The 19,574-nt window shown below is 35.4% G+C and overlaps 1 protein-coding gene across 1 annotated transcript in view; it reads right to left on the reverse strand.

Moving 5' to 3' along the window:
* KIAA0825 (KIAA0825 ortholog) overlaps positions 1–19,574 on the reverse strand; it is a 394,719-nt gene that overhangs the window by 260,372 nt on the left and 114,773 nt on the right. The window contains exons 7-12 of the mRNA XM_024746984.1: positions 14,327–14,421; positions 10,869–11,096; positions 9,046–9,311; positions 7,491–7,641; positions 2,542–2,732; positions 1–183 (exon numbers count right to left, since the gene is read on the reverse strand). Coding sequence (XP_024602752.1) covers positions 1–183; positions 2,542–2,732; positions 7,491–7,641; positions 9,046–9,311; positions 10,869–11,096; positions 14,327–14,421 — 1,114 coding nt within the window. The remainder of the gene's footprint in view (positions 184–2,541; positions 2,733–7,490; positions 7,642–9,045; positions 9,312–10,868; positions 11,097–14,326; positions 14,422–19,574) is intronic.

Below are 19,574 nucleotides of genomic sequence, written 5' to 3' on the forward strand. Positions count from 1 at the left end.
TGGTATAATTCAGTTAGTGGTGAAGTCAAAATGACTAATGTTGTGAAGAGATTATTACAATGGGTATGAATTTTTAAAATTTTATCATCTACATACTCATGAGGATTCAAAAGCTTCTGTACAGATGTGCAAACTGACCATAACATGTTCTCAGTGCATATTAAGATTGTTGTGACATCAAGTCTGTTGGAAAGAAAAAGAAGAAAATCATGTCAAATCATTTTTCTGCTTGGTATATAGACTATCATCCATAGCTATTATATTAAGAATATGTAAGAATAGATATATTTAGTTAGCTATCAGAGCTTCAGAGATCAAAAACAGATAGACAGCATCAAAGATAGCTTTTGAGTTTCCAAGTGTTAGCTGACCCATAATACCATTCATTGTCTTTAGGAATAGTGAAGTCTATAGTAGTGAAGTGTTTCAGGAGCACTTTTTTTTTTTTTTAAATGTTTATTTTGCATTATCAAGATACTCTCCAAGAATCTCAAGAGACTTTCCTTCAGCAAAAGTCAGCAGTTAAATTCAGCAAAAGTTAGATTAAAAGAAAATTTGCTATTATCCATATATGCATGATAGGTAAAAATCTGATAGCAGGACAATTGTCCTCATCCAAGTACAAGGTGTCAAAAGAAAGTTACAAGATTGGGCAACATGTTCTCCCAGCAAGTGGAAGATGAGAAAAAATGACACCAGAAGTGCAAATGGAAAAGCTTATTGTTTCAGAAATTTCCAATATTAAATAAATTTGTGGCAAATATGCTATATTTTTTCTTATTCATAAACTCATTTTTTGGTTTCTATCTTTCTTGAGTTTTAACAGCACTCCAAAGATCTGTTTAAAGACTATTTTGGTATATGACTAAATTGTACAGAGCTCAGTTAATTTCCTCTTTTTTTTTCTTTTAAATTCAATGCTGAAGAAATAGAAGATGAAAGTTTTGAAGTGATAAGAAACAAGTTTGAGGATCTTTTAAAATGACATTTTGGCTTCACATGTATTATATATAATACATGTACACATACATTAATAATATATAACATATTATATATAAATCATATATATGGTTTTGGTTATACAACAGTTGGAAGCTACTGGAATTCTAAAAGCATCAAGAATCACCCTTAGGAAGGTTTAATTATAGTTTGCATCCACTCACTCTAATTGCTAATTAAACAATTGCAAATCCAAGATATATATATATATATACACACAGACATAAACGCACACATGCCTGCGAAATCTGATTTCCTCACTATCAATGCTTTAGAATTAACCATTCAAATAAAAGTATTTATTTATTTTACATATTAAAAACTAGGAGAGATAACTCTAGCTTTGCGTGGCATTTTTATGTAACTACCCAGAAAATAGAAACCAAAAGTCTCTATAGTACAGTTAATCAATTAAATATACTACCTATTTCAGGAGCTAATAGTAAATCTGATTTCATAAGCATCTCATAATGGCTTGCCACCTCACAGTCAAAAGTGACTTAAGCTACATCAGGAAAAGAATGAAGGTATTCTTTGCTCTCAAAAGGAATTTTCCATCTATTCTTCAGAGTTCAATGTTTTTTAAAAAAATGCTTGGTCAGTAATTCAAAACAGCCTGTTCAAAATACCACACTTATGGAACACTGTAGCAGGACCTAAATGCCCTTCAAATGCAGCATGCTTGATCAGAAAAATAATTCCTACTGGAAAAAAATTTTAAAAGCCTCTGATGTCTTTCGGTTCCTCCTAACATATATCTGAAAAAAGAATTTTTTATACCTAAAAGGCAGGTCTTAATCGTATTAGCCAGAATGTTTGTAAAAACAAAAGCCTTCGCTTTGTACAGACCATTGCTGTCACGTAAGCACATTTTTGTAAAATTAATTGCCTAGATAACCCACAGAATTGGACTATAATTCAGTCTTTAATTTAAGACCCCGTGACTGCTACTCCTCATTTTCTGTGATTTCACATTTTGTTGAACTGGCTTTTAGTAATACATAATGAAAAGAAAAGGAAAAAAATAAAGGAAAAGAGGAAAGAAGTAATTAGACTATATTAAGAGACAAATGATTAGACAAAAGAGTTTCCTTAATAAAGATTAACCACACTATTTAAAGACATTAAAAAAAAAACCAAAAAAACAAAAATCCCCTGGTTGCCTAGAATTTCAAAGTCAAATTACTTCATCACAGCACTGATGCTTTCTTCTCCATTTCAGGACCTTAATTTTCCCTCTTTATCTTATTTATTAACCTTTGGACATCTATGTCCTAGATTGTAATACATCTTGACTCACTCTTTAGAAACAAGTGGGTTTTATATACAATTTTAAGAAGAAAAAAGAACAAAGTTATTTTGATTCAAGTTCCACATTTCTACTTAAGTATCTCAGGAAAATTGAATATGATTTCCTTTCAGATGTTAGAAATGTGTTAAATATACAAGGAGCTATGTCATGAGACACAGAATTATATTCTGCTTTATACAAATGACAAAAAAGTTTTCTTAAAAAACAATGGTTTTCACAACTTTCATTACCTTATCTGTGGAGTTCTCTTATAACTGGGATGGGCCCGAGCATATCTGGAGGCCAGGAGACCCAAAGATTTCTCCAGCACTTCTGCTAGAATCTCCTGGGCTAACTTAGGGGGCAGAATGGTCCAGAGATCGTGATGAAGCGCCCAGAAGAAATAATGCCACATCTGGAGCGAGAAGGAGCATCTTTCCCCCTAGCAAAACCACCACACATTAAAAAAGACAATCACATCTTCCCAAACATCAGTTTGCTTCCTATGAATCTAATTAGTTCAGGCTGAAAGGAAATAGCTGGAGAGTTTGACACACTAGATGACCAAGAAAGATTTTTGACAACATGTAAAACATCCTTATTGACAAAGGAACATATGTTTTATTTCAATTATGAGACCAGACATTCTCGTGCAAATCCAGACCACAAGCATTTAACCTAGCATAGCCTTGATTTACCTACTCCTGGTCTAGAGTTTAAAATTTACTTTAAAATAATTGTCTTGGGGTTCCCTGGTGGTGCAGTGGTTGAGAGTCCGCCTGCCGATGCGGGGGACATGGGTTCATGCCCCGGTCCAGGAGGATCCCACATGCCACAGAGCGGCTGGGCCCGTGAGCCATGGCCGCTGAGCCTGTGCGTCTGGAGCCTGTGCTCCGCAACGGGAGAGGCCACAGCGGTGAGAGGCCCGCGTACCGCAAAAAAAAAATAATAATAATAATAATAATAATTGTCTTTATAGCTGCTAACCAAAGTCATGCTAGTTTAAGATACTGGGCCAATTCTTCGAAAATTAAAATTTATTAATTTGTTTATGGATGTATATGGATTATTAGCATCATTGAGATCATTTTATAAATGTTTTAGATTTCACACTGCAATGAAATGACAGGAGCAAAAATAAACTTACATACTATATACTTATTAACATGCATGAAAACAAAGGGGGTGGGTAACTATCAAAGACTATATTAGGCTATTGCATCCATGGAGTTTTAACAATACTAGAAACAGTAACATAGTCTGATTTTTGCAAGATTTTGTAAAGTCTAGGCATATGTTATCATCATTTCTTAGTATTTTTACAGTACTTTATACTTCCAAAGGGCCAGATTTCCATTCCCTTCCACCCCGCTACAGACCTCTTCTCTGTGCCAAATCTTCCCTGACCACAGAGTGAGACCCAACAGCAGCCAAAGACAAGGAAAACAGGCAGAAATGAGAAGGTAGCCTCAAGTGAATTACAACCCTTAATTAGTTAACATGCTCTCTGGGAGGTATGCTAGTGTTTCCTCATTTTCTTCAGACCAGAGTAAAAGATTACTTGAAATAGATTATTTGAAGTTTGAAGAATGTGTTCTTCAAATACTATCCTGATTATATGTTACTGTATCAAAAGTTAAATGAGAAAAACTTCCAATTTATCTCTAAGTAATCCTCTTGGACTTAAAATTTCTGCTTCGCCCACTACTTATATTTCTCAAACAAATGTCATCTTTTTATTTTTTTCAGGATAGTTTTAGTTTTCATTCTTTTTTTTATATAAATTTATTTTATTTTATTTATTTTTGGCTGCATTGTGTCTTTGTTGCTGCGCGGGGCTTTCTCTAGTTGCAGGGAGCAGGGGCTACTCTTCATTGTGGTGCCCAGGCTTCTCATTGCGATGGCTTCAGTTGTTGCAGAGCACAGGCTCTAGGTGCGTGGGCTTCAGTAATTGTGGCTCGTGGGCTCTAGAGCACAGGCTCAGTAGTTGTGGCGCACGGGCTTAGTTGCTCCGCAGCACGTGGGATCTTCCCGGACCAGGGCTCGAACCCATGTCCCTTGCACTGGCAGGCAGACTCTTAACCACTGTGCCACCAGGGAAACCCAAACAAATGTCATCTTAAAAAAAAGTCTGCTCTTCTCCTATACCTAAAGTTGATCATTTCTTATGTGGATACTCCTTACGTATCATTCTCCTGGTAATGTCTTTGATTAGTAAAATCTTTTGTAGTTGCTGTAATAATAACAATCTATGGTTATTATCTATTGACTTTCAAATGGAGTTTATAAATGAGTAGAATTATTCTCCTTGGGTGGCAAACTTGGATATCAAACTGTCAAAGACTCAAGTTCAAACTGGTGGGGACTTTGACCACTTCTGATTTTCTGACTAGATGTACATGAAAACTGTTTAAGAAAAAAACAGAATTACAAAATTAATGCAGAAGTAGCAAAATTATAGTGTCTTATATTTTCTTTGTTGTGTGTTCTGTGATAAAGAATGCTTTAAAAAATTTCCTCAAGTAAGAAAGTAATTTTAATGCTGGATTTTCTTTGTTACTTTCTGTGTTGTGTGTTAATTAAAGCAAAACCAACCCAACCCATGTCATAACTGGCCTGAATGAGTTACACTTTCTCCGTGGCAATGGGTGTGTGCCTATAATAACATGGTCAACATGATTTCTCATATTTTTCAAAATATAAAAAAACAATTTCCTTAATAGCTACCTTTTAGCAATAAATGAGAAAATAAAAATAACTTTAGGCACACAGATTTCTTCTCCTAAAGTAAAATATACTTATTTTTAAGACTTTTAAAAATATAAACTTCATGTTTACTTAAAGACATTCCAAGCTGGTCACCTTTCTCACAATTTTCTTCAAAATGTGTATAAGTTCAATGTATGCAAGGGCTTTCATTAAACTAAATGTGATTCATTTATTTTTCTGACCTGTTTCCCTCTTTGTTGTCATTTCAAAAGTATTCTGCTAGTAAACATCTGTTAGTTTTGTAGACCCACTATAAGGTAAACAGATGTGAGCTTTTATTTAGATTATATATCAGGAAACAAGCAGCTGGGCTTTATTATATAAGCCACTCAATATTATCTTTGAACAGGCAATTCTTTATTCTCTGACTATTAGAAAACACAAGTTGCTAAAATTGAGCAGATGTCAACTATACTAAAAGCTTAATTTTAAACATGTAATTTGAACACCCACTGTGCCATCTGACCAGCACCTCATCAGAAAGATACTGAACTCTTTGGCTCTCTCAACCTGACAGTTTAGAAAATGGAAATGATGTATCTAGGGCTCACTTGATATCACAAAATGTGAGCAAATATTGCTCCATATCTTTATAAATTTTTTCACTATTTCTTTACTACTCTCTGCACAGGGCGATAGGTTTCCCTGAGATCTCTATCCTACCCTTCCCCTCCAGTCAGGCAGATTTCATCTCCTCTCCTCTCAAAACAGCCCTGCCAAAAACATACTAGTCCTGTTTCACAAATCAGTTGGAATAATGGGGGAGCGGAGGAGAGAGGGGTATAGTAAACGGGATAAAACCATGTCAGGGACTCCAGTTGTCAAAACAACTTAGCATCTGTGCTATTTTTAGAAGGTTCTTAGTTTTGGTAAATAGAAAAGCAGTATCACTTAATTTTTCTGAGCATAAATAACAACCACTAACTGCAATTAAATTGTAACTATTGACCATGTAAGTAAGTGTATGGAAGCTACAGTACCATGCAATCACAGGGTAGCTATCTCGTTATTTCTGTCTTAGAAGCTAAACTCTTGTCATAAGATCTAAGAGCAGCATGTTATGTGGTAATTTGTTTTTGTCTTTTTTTTTAAATACTTGGTAACTTCAATAACAGGTTCTCAATGCATCTACTTATTATTTATACTGTACAACTCTTCTACTTCCCAGTTTGCATAAGAGGAAACATAATACCCCTATGTTGGACATATAATGAGAGACCTGTTCTTCAATGGAAACATTATATAAAATTGCTCATTAGTACACTGACACATTGAAATAGTTTGAAACATGAGATGGATTCGTTTTCAACCTCTCTGTTTACCTCAAGGCACATAGGGGAGCTGGGATGCTGCCAGCAGAAGGGAAGACAGATACTTTTATTCTTATCTCAGAATACCAGCTGCACCATACCACTTTCCATTTTCTTTCTGCTCACTGCTGTTTGAAGTATGTCAGGTTTGGAAAACCCTATATGGATGCTCTTGCAAAAAGAAAATGTATCTGGGAAGGGCCTCTAAAGGAGACCCTTTCTAAGACCCATGAAATCGTCTTAGAAAACGTGGAAAGCCCTTTTAAAAAGCTTCTAAGCTGCTCCTCTCTGTTGTGACAACATTTATTATGATAATAACAGGCATAAATGGAGCCACTGGAACCTTCAGTGTCAGGAAGGTGACAGGAGTGACTTCACTGAATAAAACTCCACTCTGTTTTTCTCAATACTCCATAGATATAATGTTTCACTCCACCCTGAAGTCAACTTCAAGGGATTTCAAGAGTTGTGGTTTATGTATAATCAATGGGATTCAGGGGAAGGGAAACTAATGAAGCCTGATGATTAATAATTTTAATTGATCCTGGCTTTGGTTGCACTGGGAATCATTAGGCTTTAATTCAGTAGAAATTTGGGATTTCAAAACATGGGTTAAATGAAAATAGGTAAGCTATAAATGATCAGATGGGTCTTAAAGCACACTCATAAGAACATACAATAAGAAGGAAAAAATAAGTATAAAGAATAAAGCTGCTTAATAAAAAATATTTATCAAACACAGATGGAAATATATAACAAGAAAATAATGCAAGGATACCTATAACTGGTCCCTTTGAAAACAATATAAGGTCGTAGTATTTTGGCATTGTTTCTCTTTGAGTTTTCATTGTACCCCATTATATTCCAACTTATTATATAGCACTGAAACACTGCAGCTCAAATTAAGTTATTTTTACTTTTAAGCAGAAGGAGAGTTCTAATTATTTCAGGTTTTTAAAAACAGTGCTTTTCTAAGTACAGATTCAATATTTAAAAAACATTATCCTAACAGCCTTCGTTTGTCAGTACTGCCAAGCTCATGTTTCTAATTAGCCAGAAAGCAGGTAGGCAGTAAAACATATTTGTGTAAAAAAGGAGGGACAGTAAACTTAACTTCACACCTCATAAAAAGCTTTGTAGTCATCCCAGTGGTGGCTCTCAGCATCCTGTAAAATGCTTGTAGCACAAACTCTGATGCAGTAGTCCGTAACCTGAAACTGTAGAGTGTTGATGAATTCCTGATATCGTTGGACAGGTACCAGGAATATGGGTCTGTTCAGAGGGAATGATCAAAGAGACAGAGATTTAAGGCCTGTGCAGTAGGAGGTAACAATCTCCAGTACTACAAATGGTTTTGATTATTAGATATCAATCATTCATTTCCTCCTAATGCTGAAGTCTGCATCCACATTCACTTTCCAAAAAGAAAAAAAAAAAAATAGCTGGTCTTTGTTTTGCAAGTCCTTTGAAAACGTACATCTGCTGTTCCACAAATATGCACTTCAGCTTGAGACAAACTGCATTGTCAATACATCATTCAAAAATAAAAGTATTCTTTGTAAGCCTATTATTAGAGATCAGTGCATTATTTAGGCATTAGGTTATCGTTATTATAGAGAAAAACATGCATTTGTCAGAACCAACTTTTGTAAAGCTATCACACATCCCACAAACACACTCTTTTTATTTTAAAAATTGTAATTTTGTAGATGTCAATTATCTCATAAACTGTTTTACAATATTCTACAGAAATAAAGTGATTGCTGGCACATTTTGTTTATAAATTCAACAATCTGACTACTTAAGAGAATTAAAGAAATATCATAGTTATATCCTACAACAAGCCAAATTTACTTCTATCTTCAGCTATTTTTAGTACTCTCTTTGCTTCCTCTCATCACTACTAAGGGATTGCAAAGGCTAAATAAGACATATAGACTAGATTCTTGGGCTCACACTGGACTGCCCAGTCTACATGCTCCCTTTGCAAGGGACTGTGCTCTCTTCTAGAGAGCACAAGAGCAGCCAGATAGACCATGTAATAATACCTCTGGTCATTTTTCTTCTCTATCCAGAAAACATTTGGTCTTTTTGGACTACTAATACATGAAAATTATGACTGCCAGATGCTTCCTCTTCAAATATGAAGGATAGCTTATCATTAAATGGATGTTCTGAAATATGTTTACGTTCATCAATAAAATAGATTGAAATGCATCTCTTCTCTATGCCTGCTCCTAACATCTAGTTGGCCTAGGAACAAAAGAGAAGGGCATTTTCCACAAATACTGTTTTGTGTGACAAAAAGAAGTTTGTTTTTTCCTTTTCAGTGTAGTCAGTACAATGTGCCTTACAGAATGGAAAGGGTTTGTTTGGTCATGTCATAACAACATGCCGAAAATAGTCACTCCAGTTTAGAGAATGGGAAATGCAAGGGTCATCTGAGTGGGCCTTTAGAGGGAATACCTATCCTTCTTACTATCCGTATATCTGGTTTAACATAACCCACGCTCTACCTTTTTGACATTTCCTAGTCAAAACAAATGACAATAATTCACCATGTTAATTATTATTTTCTTCTTCTCAAATATTATTATCAAAATTCCACCTCTGTGATATCCAAAGATTACATGTTACTTTAAGAACGGCCATCAACTTAATACAAATGACACTCACTTCTTAGTATTTTCTTTCATCAAATTATCATATTGCATAAAATGCTGGAAGACATACACTGCTGTGGAGAGCAGCATGTGCAAGTTTTTCAGGGGTGCTTTGGAAGGAACCTCCTTGCCTCTCTCTTGCAGTCTGGCCAGGACAGCTGTTGCCACTTTACAACAGGCCTCCACAAAGTTTGCTCTAATTTCCTGAAAAGAATCATCTCTGCATGCCAGAGCCAGTGGAAGGATTGTGTCAAGTTTTTCCATGATGTCAGAACAAAACTAGGGAGAAATAAATGTAGCACTGAGTTATTTGTATTCTGACAGCACCGTGTAATTTATGTACAGGGGAGCTAAATTCCAAAATAATGAATTTGGCATCAAACATAAATATAATGACACAACTTTATAATTATCGATTTCTCTGTTGTAGAAAGTTATATGTTTTATTTCAAATAAATACCAAAATGATGCTTCTCTGTATATAACCGTCAAACCTTATGCTTACTAGAGAGACATCATGAAAAACTCATGAAATAGCTTTAAATTACTTTTATTTGTAGTTAATAGAACTCAGAAAACATGTATCCATGCTTATATTATTTTTAGCTTATTCCTGGGTTTTTTTCGCTAAATTTTCATAGAAGTATTTTTTTAAATTAGTCATCACAGATAAATGAGGCTATATCAGTTTAACTTAAACAATCTAAAAGCATCAGAGACAACCTCATATAGCATCTTCTTATTGGTAAAGAGTCAGCAACTCTCAGAAGTGATGCACTTAGCTTTTCACTAGTTGTGAATTTACTCCTTCTTAATGGCAAAGGAGGCGTGATGGATGGATGGGAAGGCGCAACTTGCCTCCACTCCAGGTCGGCCAAAAGTGTTCCCTGGGGAATGTTCTGGAGCCTCAGGGTGGCAATAGGGGATTAAGGCCACCTTTAAAAACTCTCTTTCAAAAACATTTCAGGGGCTTCCCTGGTGGCGCAGTGGTTAAGAATCTGCCTGCCAATGCAGGGGACAAGGGTTCGAACCCTGGTCCAGGAAGATCCCACATGCCACAGAGCAACTAAGCCCGTGCACCACAGCTACTGAGCCTGCGCTCTGGAGCCCAGAAGCCACAACTACTGAGCCCACGTGCCACAACTACTGAAGCCCCCACACCTAGAGCCTGTGCTCCGCAACAAGAGAAGCCACTGCAATGAGAAGCCAGTGCACCACAACGAAGAGTAGCTGCAACTAGAGAAAGCCCGCGTGCAGCAACAAAGACCCAATGCAGCCAAAAATAAATAAATAAATTATTTAAAAAGAAAAAATTTCAATGATACTTTGATAACCTCACTGTGGACTTAACGCTGAGGAACTATATTTCTCTATTTCCGTAATTACTTCCTATTTTCTCAGAATGTTCTGTGACTCTCAGAACACAGATGCAAGACTGATGTTAAAGGAATGGTCACTAAGGTGTAAATAAAGATTTAAAAGTTGCCCAAACCAATAAAAGACAGTAACTCCTTCAACCTCCTAAATTTCTCCTGGAGTCATTCAAAGGTATAACCCAAACAAGCAGTTTCTCAGCCCCCCAGGAAGTCATAGAGGCCCTCTCTTTAGTTACCTCAGATTCATGGAGCAAAAAGTTGGCAGCAGGTTTAAGTCCTTTTTGCTAGCACAGTGGCCCATGGATACCAGAGAAGAAAACTGGTACTGGGTCAAGTGCCAAGTGTTTCCCAAGAGACTCCATCATTTTTCTATTGGTTCCCTTTGCAATGGCGTATATAAAAAAAAAAAAAAAAATCTCATATGCCAATCTAATTTGAAAGGATTTCATTTGATACTTGCCTTTGCAATTTTCTTTGGTTGGTCTGCCTCAGGAACCACACGGCTATCTTGCCAAACTTGCTGGACATTTACAAGGTTCAAAGCATAGCTCATAGCTGAAGACCTTTCATTCTGTTCCTGTTGGAGAATTTTTGCGGAAAAGTCTTCAATGGCTGTTGTTATACAATGTGCCATGGGAAGAGACACTTCTTTAAATGCACTTCTCCAGCCAAAATTTAGTAAAGTAGCCTGAAATATAAGTTTATATGAAGTTATATCAATCTTAACTCAACAAGTGTTGTTCTATTTTATAGATATAAAAGTATTACTTTCATTCAGCATGTTGAATGTAGGTATTCTTTGATAAACTGTAAATGCCATTCTTACAACCTAAAAATATTACCCAGTGAATAAAGCAATATACAGAAACATGTGCATTCTTTACACACAGTAATATACTGTCATTTCATTTTAATTCATCAGTGGATTTAATCAAAAACTTTGTTTTTTCAAAATTTAATCTCTTAAATATAGTTCAATAAAACCATCTTTATGAGAGCTGAAAGTTCCACTCACTATTTATCACATAAAGGAGCCTTTAAATTCAATATATTTAATAAAGCCTACATTAGATTTTTATAGTCTTTTTTTATAGTTTATTGTTAACAAGTATTGCAACATATGACAGCATTTAATATTCAATCTTTTATTTCTTTTTCATTTTCAGAAATCCAGACAAGCCAAAAAAATAGCAATAAGAAATAAATTTCTCAGAGAAAATATACCATTGTGTGTTTCTAGATTTTTATTTCTTTAGAATTTTACTTAGTTTCTCCACCCACAAAGTGGTAAGCAGCACTACTTTTGTTCCAGAAAATGAGGAATTAAAATGACCTGCATTGCTCTGTGTATGGGGAGCGGGAGAGGCTGGGGTGGAGGGTGGTGGTGTTTTCTTGTTTTCTTTTGGTCTTTGGCTCATGTGGCAGTATGTTTACAAATGTATATTCCCCTCAAGTCCTCTAATGTTCTCTAAAGTATAAAAGCATTATGGATAGTAGGCTGAATCTATGCTTAGGATTAAACTTTTCCTGTTTTAGTGTAATCTTGTTTATAGCAATAATTTACCTACTGCAACTTCAGAAGACGCTAAGCTTGATATTCCTAACTGAATTACTTACTTTTCTGGATCTTAAGTTTTTTGTTGGAAAAATAAAAGAGCTGAACTGAATGATTTCTACGGTCCCTTTCAGTCTAAAATTACGGAGAGATGACCATTAGCTTAATTTTCTTGTATACATAATCCCACAAAGCGTTAATTTAATGGTTTTTTTTTGTACTTCATATACATGCAGTACAAAGTAATAAAGGTGATTCATCTTCTAGAGCTAAAATTCTATGATCCCATAACTCTATAATCAGAAAAAGTGGCTCTCCTTCTCATTATGCTTATAATTAAGATGTAATTGAAATTTCCTTTCTAAAGTTTATTTGGACCTTTAACATCATAGGGCCTGCCTAAAGATACAACTCCCATTTTATTTTTACATAAAATGAATCAATAATTGAATCTACTCAGCTCATATAATTTCTTTTCTCATAAGTGAAACTTTGAAAGTGCCATGTGTATAGTTCTGTGCTGTTACAGTATTTTCTTGGGACGCATTTATGATAGAAATATAAAAAGGAATCTACCTTCATAAAAATTAAAAACAACAAAAACAACAGTAAAACTCTGCTTTTTGTTCCCCCACCAGGGCATGTCTATTCATTAAAATCATTCATTCATGCATTCAAGGCAAGATGTTATGGGGAAAATTGCCATGGTCACAGTGACTTTTTGTCCGTGTGTGCGTGCCACGATGATTACCTTTGCACATGGTAATTTATATGTAATTATACTACCTCCTAAATTCTCTCTTCAAAATATGGAAAACCGGGCTTCCTTGGTGGCGCAGTGGTTGAGAGTCCGCCTGCCGATTCAGGGGACACGGGTTCGTGCCCTGGTCCGGGAAGATCCCACATGCTGCGGAGCGGCTAGGCCCGTGAGCCATGGCCGCTGAGCCTGAGCGTCCGGAGCCTGTGCTCCGCGACGGGAGAGGCCACAACAGTGAGAGGGGCCCGCGTACGGCAAAAAAAAAAAAAAAAAAAAAAAAAGGAAAACCAAGCATGTTAATAGCTGATCTTAAAAAGAAAATTGAAAACACTTACTATTCAAATCTCCTCCTAGAAGTCTATTTATTTACATAAAATATCATTGGCTTACTTCTACTCTTCCCATTTGATGTTTGGAATTATACACCTTCCAGTTAGAATATATCAGATTTACTAGTTGATCCAAGAATAAAAAAGAGGAAATAATGTTGTTTTCTGTTCTGTGTACAAAGGAGCTACCCACTAAATCCCTTTCTTCTATTACCTAATGCTAATTTCTTAATATCTACTCTGATTTTTGGTTAAAACATAATGTATAATTTTGCATTTTTTCTGATTATTTTCCTTGCTTTCTACATTGAAACTCTGTTAAAACTCTATGTTCTTTTGCCTTTTTAAAGGTTTACCTACTAGATCAGTCAAGATCCATTCAGAAAATAGAAACCACTCTCAGTATTTTGAAAGGAAGAATTTTAATGTAAGGTATTAATTACTAAGGTGATAGAAGACGTGAGGAGCCAAACATGGGTCATGAAGCAAGACAGTTATTTTATTACTATTACTACCACTACCACTAGCTACGACTGCTCCTAGGGCTGGAGGAACAAAGAATGGGAACAGTGCTATGCAAGTGTAGTCCCCGGGGCCACCAGTGAAGGAGGCTGACCTGCCAGGCGGACCTGAAACCTCAGAGATAGGACTGTGTGTGGGGAGCAGCATGGAAGAAATGAAGGAGTCACAGCTACTCCTGGAGATGTTCTCTCTAAAACAGAGCAAGGGGAAGAAATCCTCTGGTTTCTCTCCAAGAACTTCCCTCCAATCTTCCCTTAGTGCTTTTCATTGGCCAAACCTACCCAGGTCCAGAAAGCAAGAAAGCCTGGAAGAGGTTTTTCTCTACAATACAGAACGGAGCAGAGGAAGAGTGGTAATGGATCTGAGAGCAAACAGGGGCATGCTAGGCACACTCAAATAAGAGGCCAGTTCAAACTATTCTTTCCTCTTTCCTTTCCTTTTTCATCTCCACTTTCTCACTTTTCAACAGTTGTCTACAGTCCAAATTCTCAAGGTGTAGACCCCGAGTGGGATGAGAACAAAGATCTCTTCACTGCCAGCTCCCTACTCCTTGCATGGGACACACTGTGCAGCACAGCAGTGTTCCCACTAAATGCAACTTTCATCAAAATTAATAAGACTATTTTCAACCAGGAATTATTTTTTTAGTGGCTAAGGGTAAAACTCAAGACATATTGATTCATAAAGGAGTCATATAAAAATGATGATGCTATTACATATGAATAAAAAACCACCACCCATTTTTCCTCACTTACCTCTTTTACTGGTAGCAATTGCTCTGAAGGAATACTGGTTTCATTTGTTCTAGGTTTCTCTATTACAACTTCTCTACTGGATGTCTCCAAAATTTCTATGCAATAGAAAACAAACACACAAACTTACATTAAGAAAAACAAACCATACTAGATGTGATTAATAGGTTAAAATTAATTACGTAGAAAAGCTCTATCCATAGTACACACACACACATACAAACACATCAAGGTACAAAGAACACAGTCAACAAGATGTAGGGTGATATTGCCACCACAATAATGAGAGGATCTATATATAGAGTCCTTTTCTATACATACAACTTGATGGAATTTATATGCTATTTATATTCAAATTTGATGTATATGCATATATAATCTGTAAAATTCAGATCCTTTTGTCATTAACTCATTTTCATGTTAATAATGTAGGATAAGTTAACAATACAAAGTAAATATTAATTTCTTTGTTCATTTAAAAAGCTAAATTCTAAAGTACTGCTTTAAAAACCAGTGGTGTTCTTTAGCACATTAATATTTTTTTTTGAAACAAGAGAGAACAAAAGCACATGGATAAACATCATCATATCAGGAAAAATCCTACTTTTAATAAGATTATCAATAAGTCATTGGAAAAACACAAACACTGAGACAGGTAAGAAATGATCTCTAGCTTCTAAAATGGAAATACTTCCTCAACTTTTATTTTTCAGAATTAAGAAATTCTTTCCATGGGAAAAATACAGATCTACAAAAATGTAATGAATAAATATGCCGAAGAGATCCTTCCATTTTCTATTATGGTTCTATTAATTATAGTTTAATTCAATATGAATGACTTAGCAATTATATTTTGGTTTTGCTTAGACTTGATATATGATGACGAATTATATAGCACGACTAATTTTTCTTTTATTTTAATAATCTTAAGAGTCTGTTTCTCCTTATATCCTGGGCAAACAAATCTCCAAATATCAGTGATTCTTATCGACAGGGCTTCTGACAAATATAGTCACCTAGAAAATATGTGGGATATTTGTTTGTTTTTTCTAAATATGGTTCTATGAGCTTAATCATGAATGATTCGTAAGTAACACAATCCACAGAAACATTCTCTCAAAAGGTAAATATTCCATTTGGTAGGCGATAACAACAACCTTTTGAGAAATGTTATCAGAGTTAATTCTGAGGAAAAGTTTCCCTCAACTCTAGTGTTTCTTAATCACTTTGGATTTGTGAACACTTCATAGAACTTGATTAAAGTGACAGAACACTTCATCCAAAATGCACAATATGACTGTGTGCGCGCACACACACTCACACGTGCTATTGGAGATTCCCAGGCCCTCTTGTAAAGCACGTTCACGATCCTCAAGGGGTCATGGATTGCAGTTGAGGAATCCTGCTTCATTTCTCAACACACATGACAACATAGACAAGGTTTTAGATCAGTGTTATACCATTTAACCTAAAATGCTTTCTCTATGGCTTGCATTTTATTACATCTTTTGCAGAAGCTAGTGTTATTAATAAGGATCAATCTCAATACTGAAATAAAATCCAGATTAAGCAAATTTTTAAATAAATGAAACTATAAGTCTATTAAAGAAAATATGGAATTTTTTTCCAAAAGATACAAGATAGAGACTTTTCAGAAGGACACAGAAGCCATAAAACAATTCTGCATAACAAAAACATTGTTAATTGAACTGGATATGAAAAACTGGCTTGTAACTCTCTCTCAATGTCCATAGCTTTAAAAAAAATTAATAGACTTTAGCTTTTCGAGCAGTTTTAGCTTTTTAGAAAAAATTGAGCAGAAAGTACAGAGTTCCCATATACTCCCTCTCCCCCTGCCCTCAGTTTCCCCTATTGTTAACATCTTACATTGGTGTGGGATATTTGTTACAATTGATGAACCAATATTGATAGATTACTATTAACTAAAGTCCATAATTTGCGCTAGGGTTCATTTTTTGCGTGGTGCAGTTCTATGGCTTTGCCAAACGCATAGTGTCATGCATCCACCATTACTATCACACAGATTAATTTCACTGCTCTAAAAATCCCCTGTGTTCCACCTCCTCACCTCTACCCCCCTCCTCACTCTCCTTAGCAACCACTAATCTTTTACTGTCTCTATACTTTTGCTTTACCCAGGATACCTTATAGTTGGAATCATATAGTATGCAGGCTTCTCAGATTGACTTCTTTCACTTAGCAATATTCATTTAAGTTTCCTCCACGTTTTGTGTAGCTTGATATCTCTTTTTTTAAAATCAATGAATAATATTCCATTGTATTGGCATACCACAATTTATCCATTGACCTACTGAAGGACATCTTGGCTGCTTCCAAATTTTGGCAATTATGAATAAAACTGCTGTAAACATTCATGTGCTGGTTTTTGTGTGGACACAAGTTCTCAACTCATTTGCATAAATACCTAGGAGTGTGATTACTAGATCACATAAGGCAAGGTTTAGCTTTATGAGATAACAACCACACAGTCTTCCGAAGAGACTGTACTATTTTACGTTCCTATTAGCAATGAATGAGGGTTCCTGTTGCTTCACATCCTTGCCAGAATTTGGTGGTGTTAGTGTTCTGGGTTTCGGCTACTCTAGTAGGAGTATAATGGTATCTCCTTGTTTCAATTTGCCTTTCACTGATGACATATGATGCTGAGCATCTTTTCATATGCTTATTTGCCATCTGTATATCTTCTTTGGTGAGCTCTCCAGATCTTTTGCTCATTTTTAAATGGAGTTTTTTGTTTTCCTGTTGAATTTTAAGAGTTCTTTGTATATTTTGGATACAAGGTCTTTATCAGATATGTATTTTGCAAATGTCTTTCTCAGTCTACGTTTTGTCTTTTCATCCTCTCTATGACCATTCCTTTTTACTTAGCATTTCCACCTTAGTAACTTACTGTCCAGGTATACATGAGGACATATAAGACATACTTCAAGTAAATTTGCCATATCATTGTTTGTGGAAGCAAATGAAGAGGAAAAAACAACCCTATGTGTCTATTAATGAGTAGCTGATTAAATGATGGTACATGCACCAATAGAAAACTATTCAGCTGTTTTTCTGAATATGGGGTGTTTCTAGATAATTGTTCATAAAAAAAAGAATCTCTGTATAGTATGACAAGATTTTGTGTTATTTTAACATGGGGATATATATGGAAGTAGTTGCCTTTGGAAAGGGAAACTAGACAAATGGAGTGGAAAAAGACTTAATTTTAACCATATATTCTTTTATCCTGTTTAAAAGTTTTACTACATGCCTGGACTATTATTGGAAAATAGTTTTAAAGAAGAAAAAAATAATAAAGATCAAGTTGTCAATGACATGAAGAGGAAACACTTGGATTCTTAATGTCACTTTACTTTTCTACAGATAGGTCATAAAAATAGTTGATGTAAAAGGTATTCACCCTGGAAAAATAACATTAATTCAAAGCACAAGCTTTGCAGGTCTATTCTTGGAACTAACTATTTGCCATTGTGTAACTATAGTTTAAAACTTATAAAAAAGGTTAATTATCTTATATTTATCATTTCATTCCCAAATACATTCTGCTTATTCACTCAAAGTAATGGGCTTTGATGTTTACACACACCATCTACCTATTTTCAAGATGAACTAAAAAATAAGATAAGCTTCCCAAGACTTCTTTTGCTGGTGAGCAATTCTATAGTAAGATAGAAAAAGAATTATTGAGCAATTATGATAACCTGTATAATATAATCTTCCCCTCTAAATTAACAATGTTTTAAAAAATTTAATCCTATACAGAGAAGCCAAAGGGATTATTTTAAGGCAGGATTAGTAACACTGAATCTAGACTAATAAGATATCTCACGATTTTAACGAATTGTGGCATTTTTATATTTGTTTGGAATTCAAAATGGTCAATTTCAAAATTTGGCATTGTCAAACTTTATGAGCTCTTTGAACATTTAACAAATTATTTCACCTATTTAAAAATACATTGGACATTCTATACACTTATTAGCATTGTCTAGAGAAGGTAGCCCATTTTTGGCTCATCGTTCTGAAACATAGTTATTTGCATGCAGTCAACACTGGTTTCTTTAAGAGCGTGCCCAGACTAAGGACCTCAGTAGGGTAGGGCAGAGGGTCACAGGAATGCCAGCTGCTGAGCAGCCTCTGCCTATGGAGTTCGCTGTGGTTCATTTTACACTTCTGGTTAGTTTCCACACTGCCGTTTTCTTTCATAGAGAGTAGAGGTTGGCAGTACTTCCCTGTGACATCCACTTTCACACCCAAATTGGTCTTCATAGGCTCCCATTGTGTGCACTACAAAGCAACTTGCCTTGTTGGCAGCTCTAAGTGAGAACTACAAGTCTCTCTTTTCTTTACTGTTCTTTTCTGGCTCACAAGCAACCTCCCACCAAAAGCTGAATCTGTAGAAGAGACTACATCCAAGAGATAATACTATGAAAAAGTATGAAGAGAAGCCCAGGTGGCCACCTTGCAAATTTCCAATGTGGAAGCCTTCGACCTCTCTGCCCAAGAAACAGCTAAAGTCCTAGTGTAATGAGCTTTACAAACCCTAGGAGCCTCTTTACCTTAACTACATACGCCTCCCTAATACAATCCCTTAACCATCTAGCTAAGGAACTCTTAGAAGCCATTTGACCCCTCTTAAGACCCCCTAAGAGTACAAACAATCTTTCAGAAGATCTGAAATCTTTGATTCTTCTGAGACAAACCCTAAGTGTTCTTCTTACATCCAATTGAAGCAGCCATTGCTTTTTGTCATTGCTGGGGCTAAAGAAAAATGAGGGCCAAGAAACCTCCTGGTTTAGATAAATCTCAGATGCCACCTTTGGAAAATTTGAGGAACTGCCCGAAGAACAGCTTTATTCTGAAGGAGTATTAGAAGTGCCCCATAAATCAAACCCGAGTCCACTCCATAAGATAATCCTAAAAGAAATACAGTAAGATCCCATAACAGTGAAATAATGTCCTATCATTTTTCTGAAATGACCAAATTAGAAAACCATCCAATCATGACGAAACAAAAGCAAATAAATATAATGACTAAATATCTTTTCTTTCTCAGAAAATATTTCTTGTGTCTCTACAAAATCTATTGCGTTGTATTCAAATTCCTAAAAGCACTGCCAAGTTGGCCAAATCTACATTATAGTAGTAAACTTCAAAGTAAAAAGTAAAACATTTGGTTAATCATCTTTATATTTTCTCTATGTGA

Source organism: Neophocaena asiaeorientalis, unplaced genomic scaffold (assembly GCF_003031525.2).
Source record: "Neophocaena asiaeorientalis asiaeorientalis breed wild unplaced genomic scaffold, Neophocaena_asiaeorientalis_V1.1 scaffold550, whole genome shotgun sequence".
NCBI lineage: Eukaryota > Metazoa > Chordata > Mammalia > Artiodactyla > Phocoenidae > Neophocaena > Neophocaena asiaeorientalis.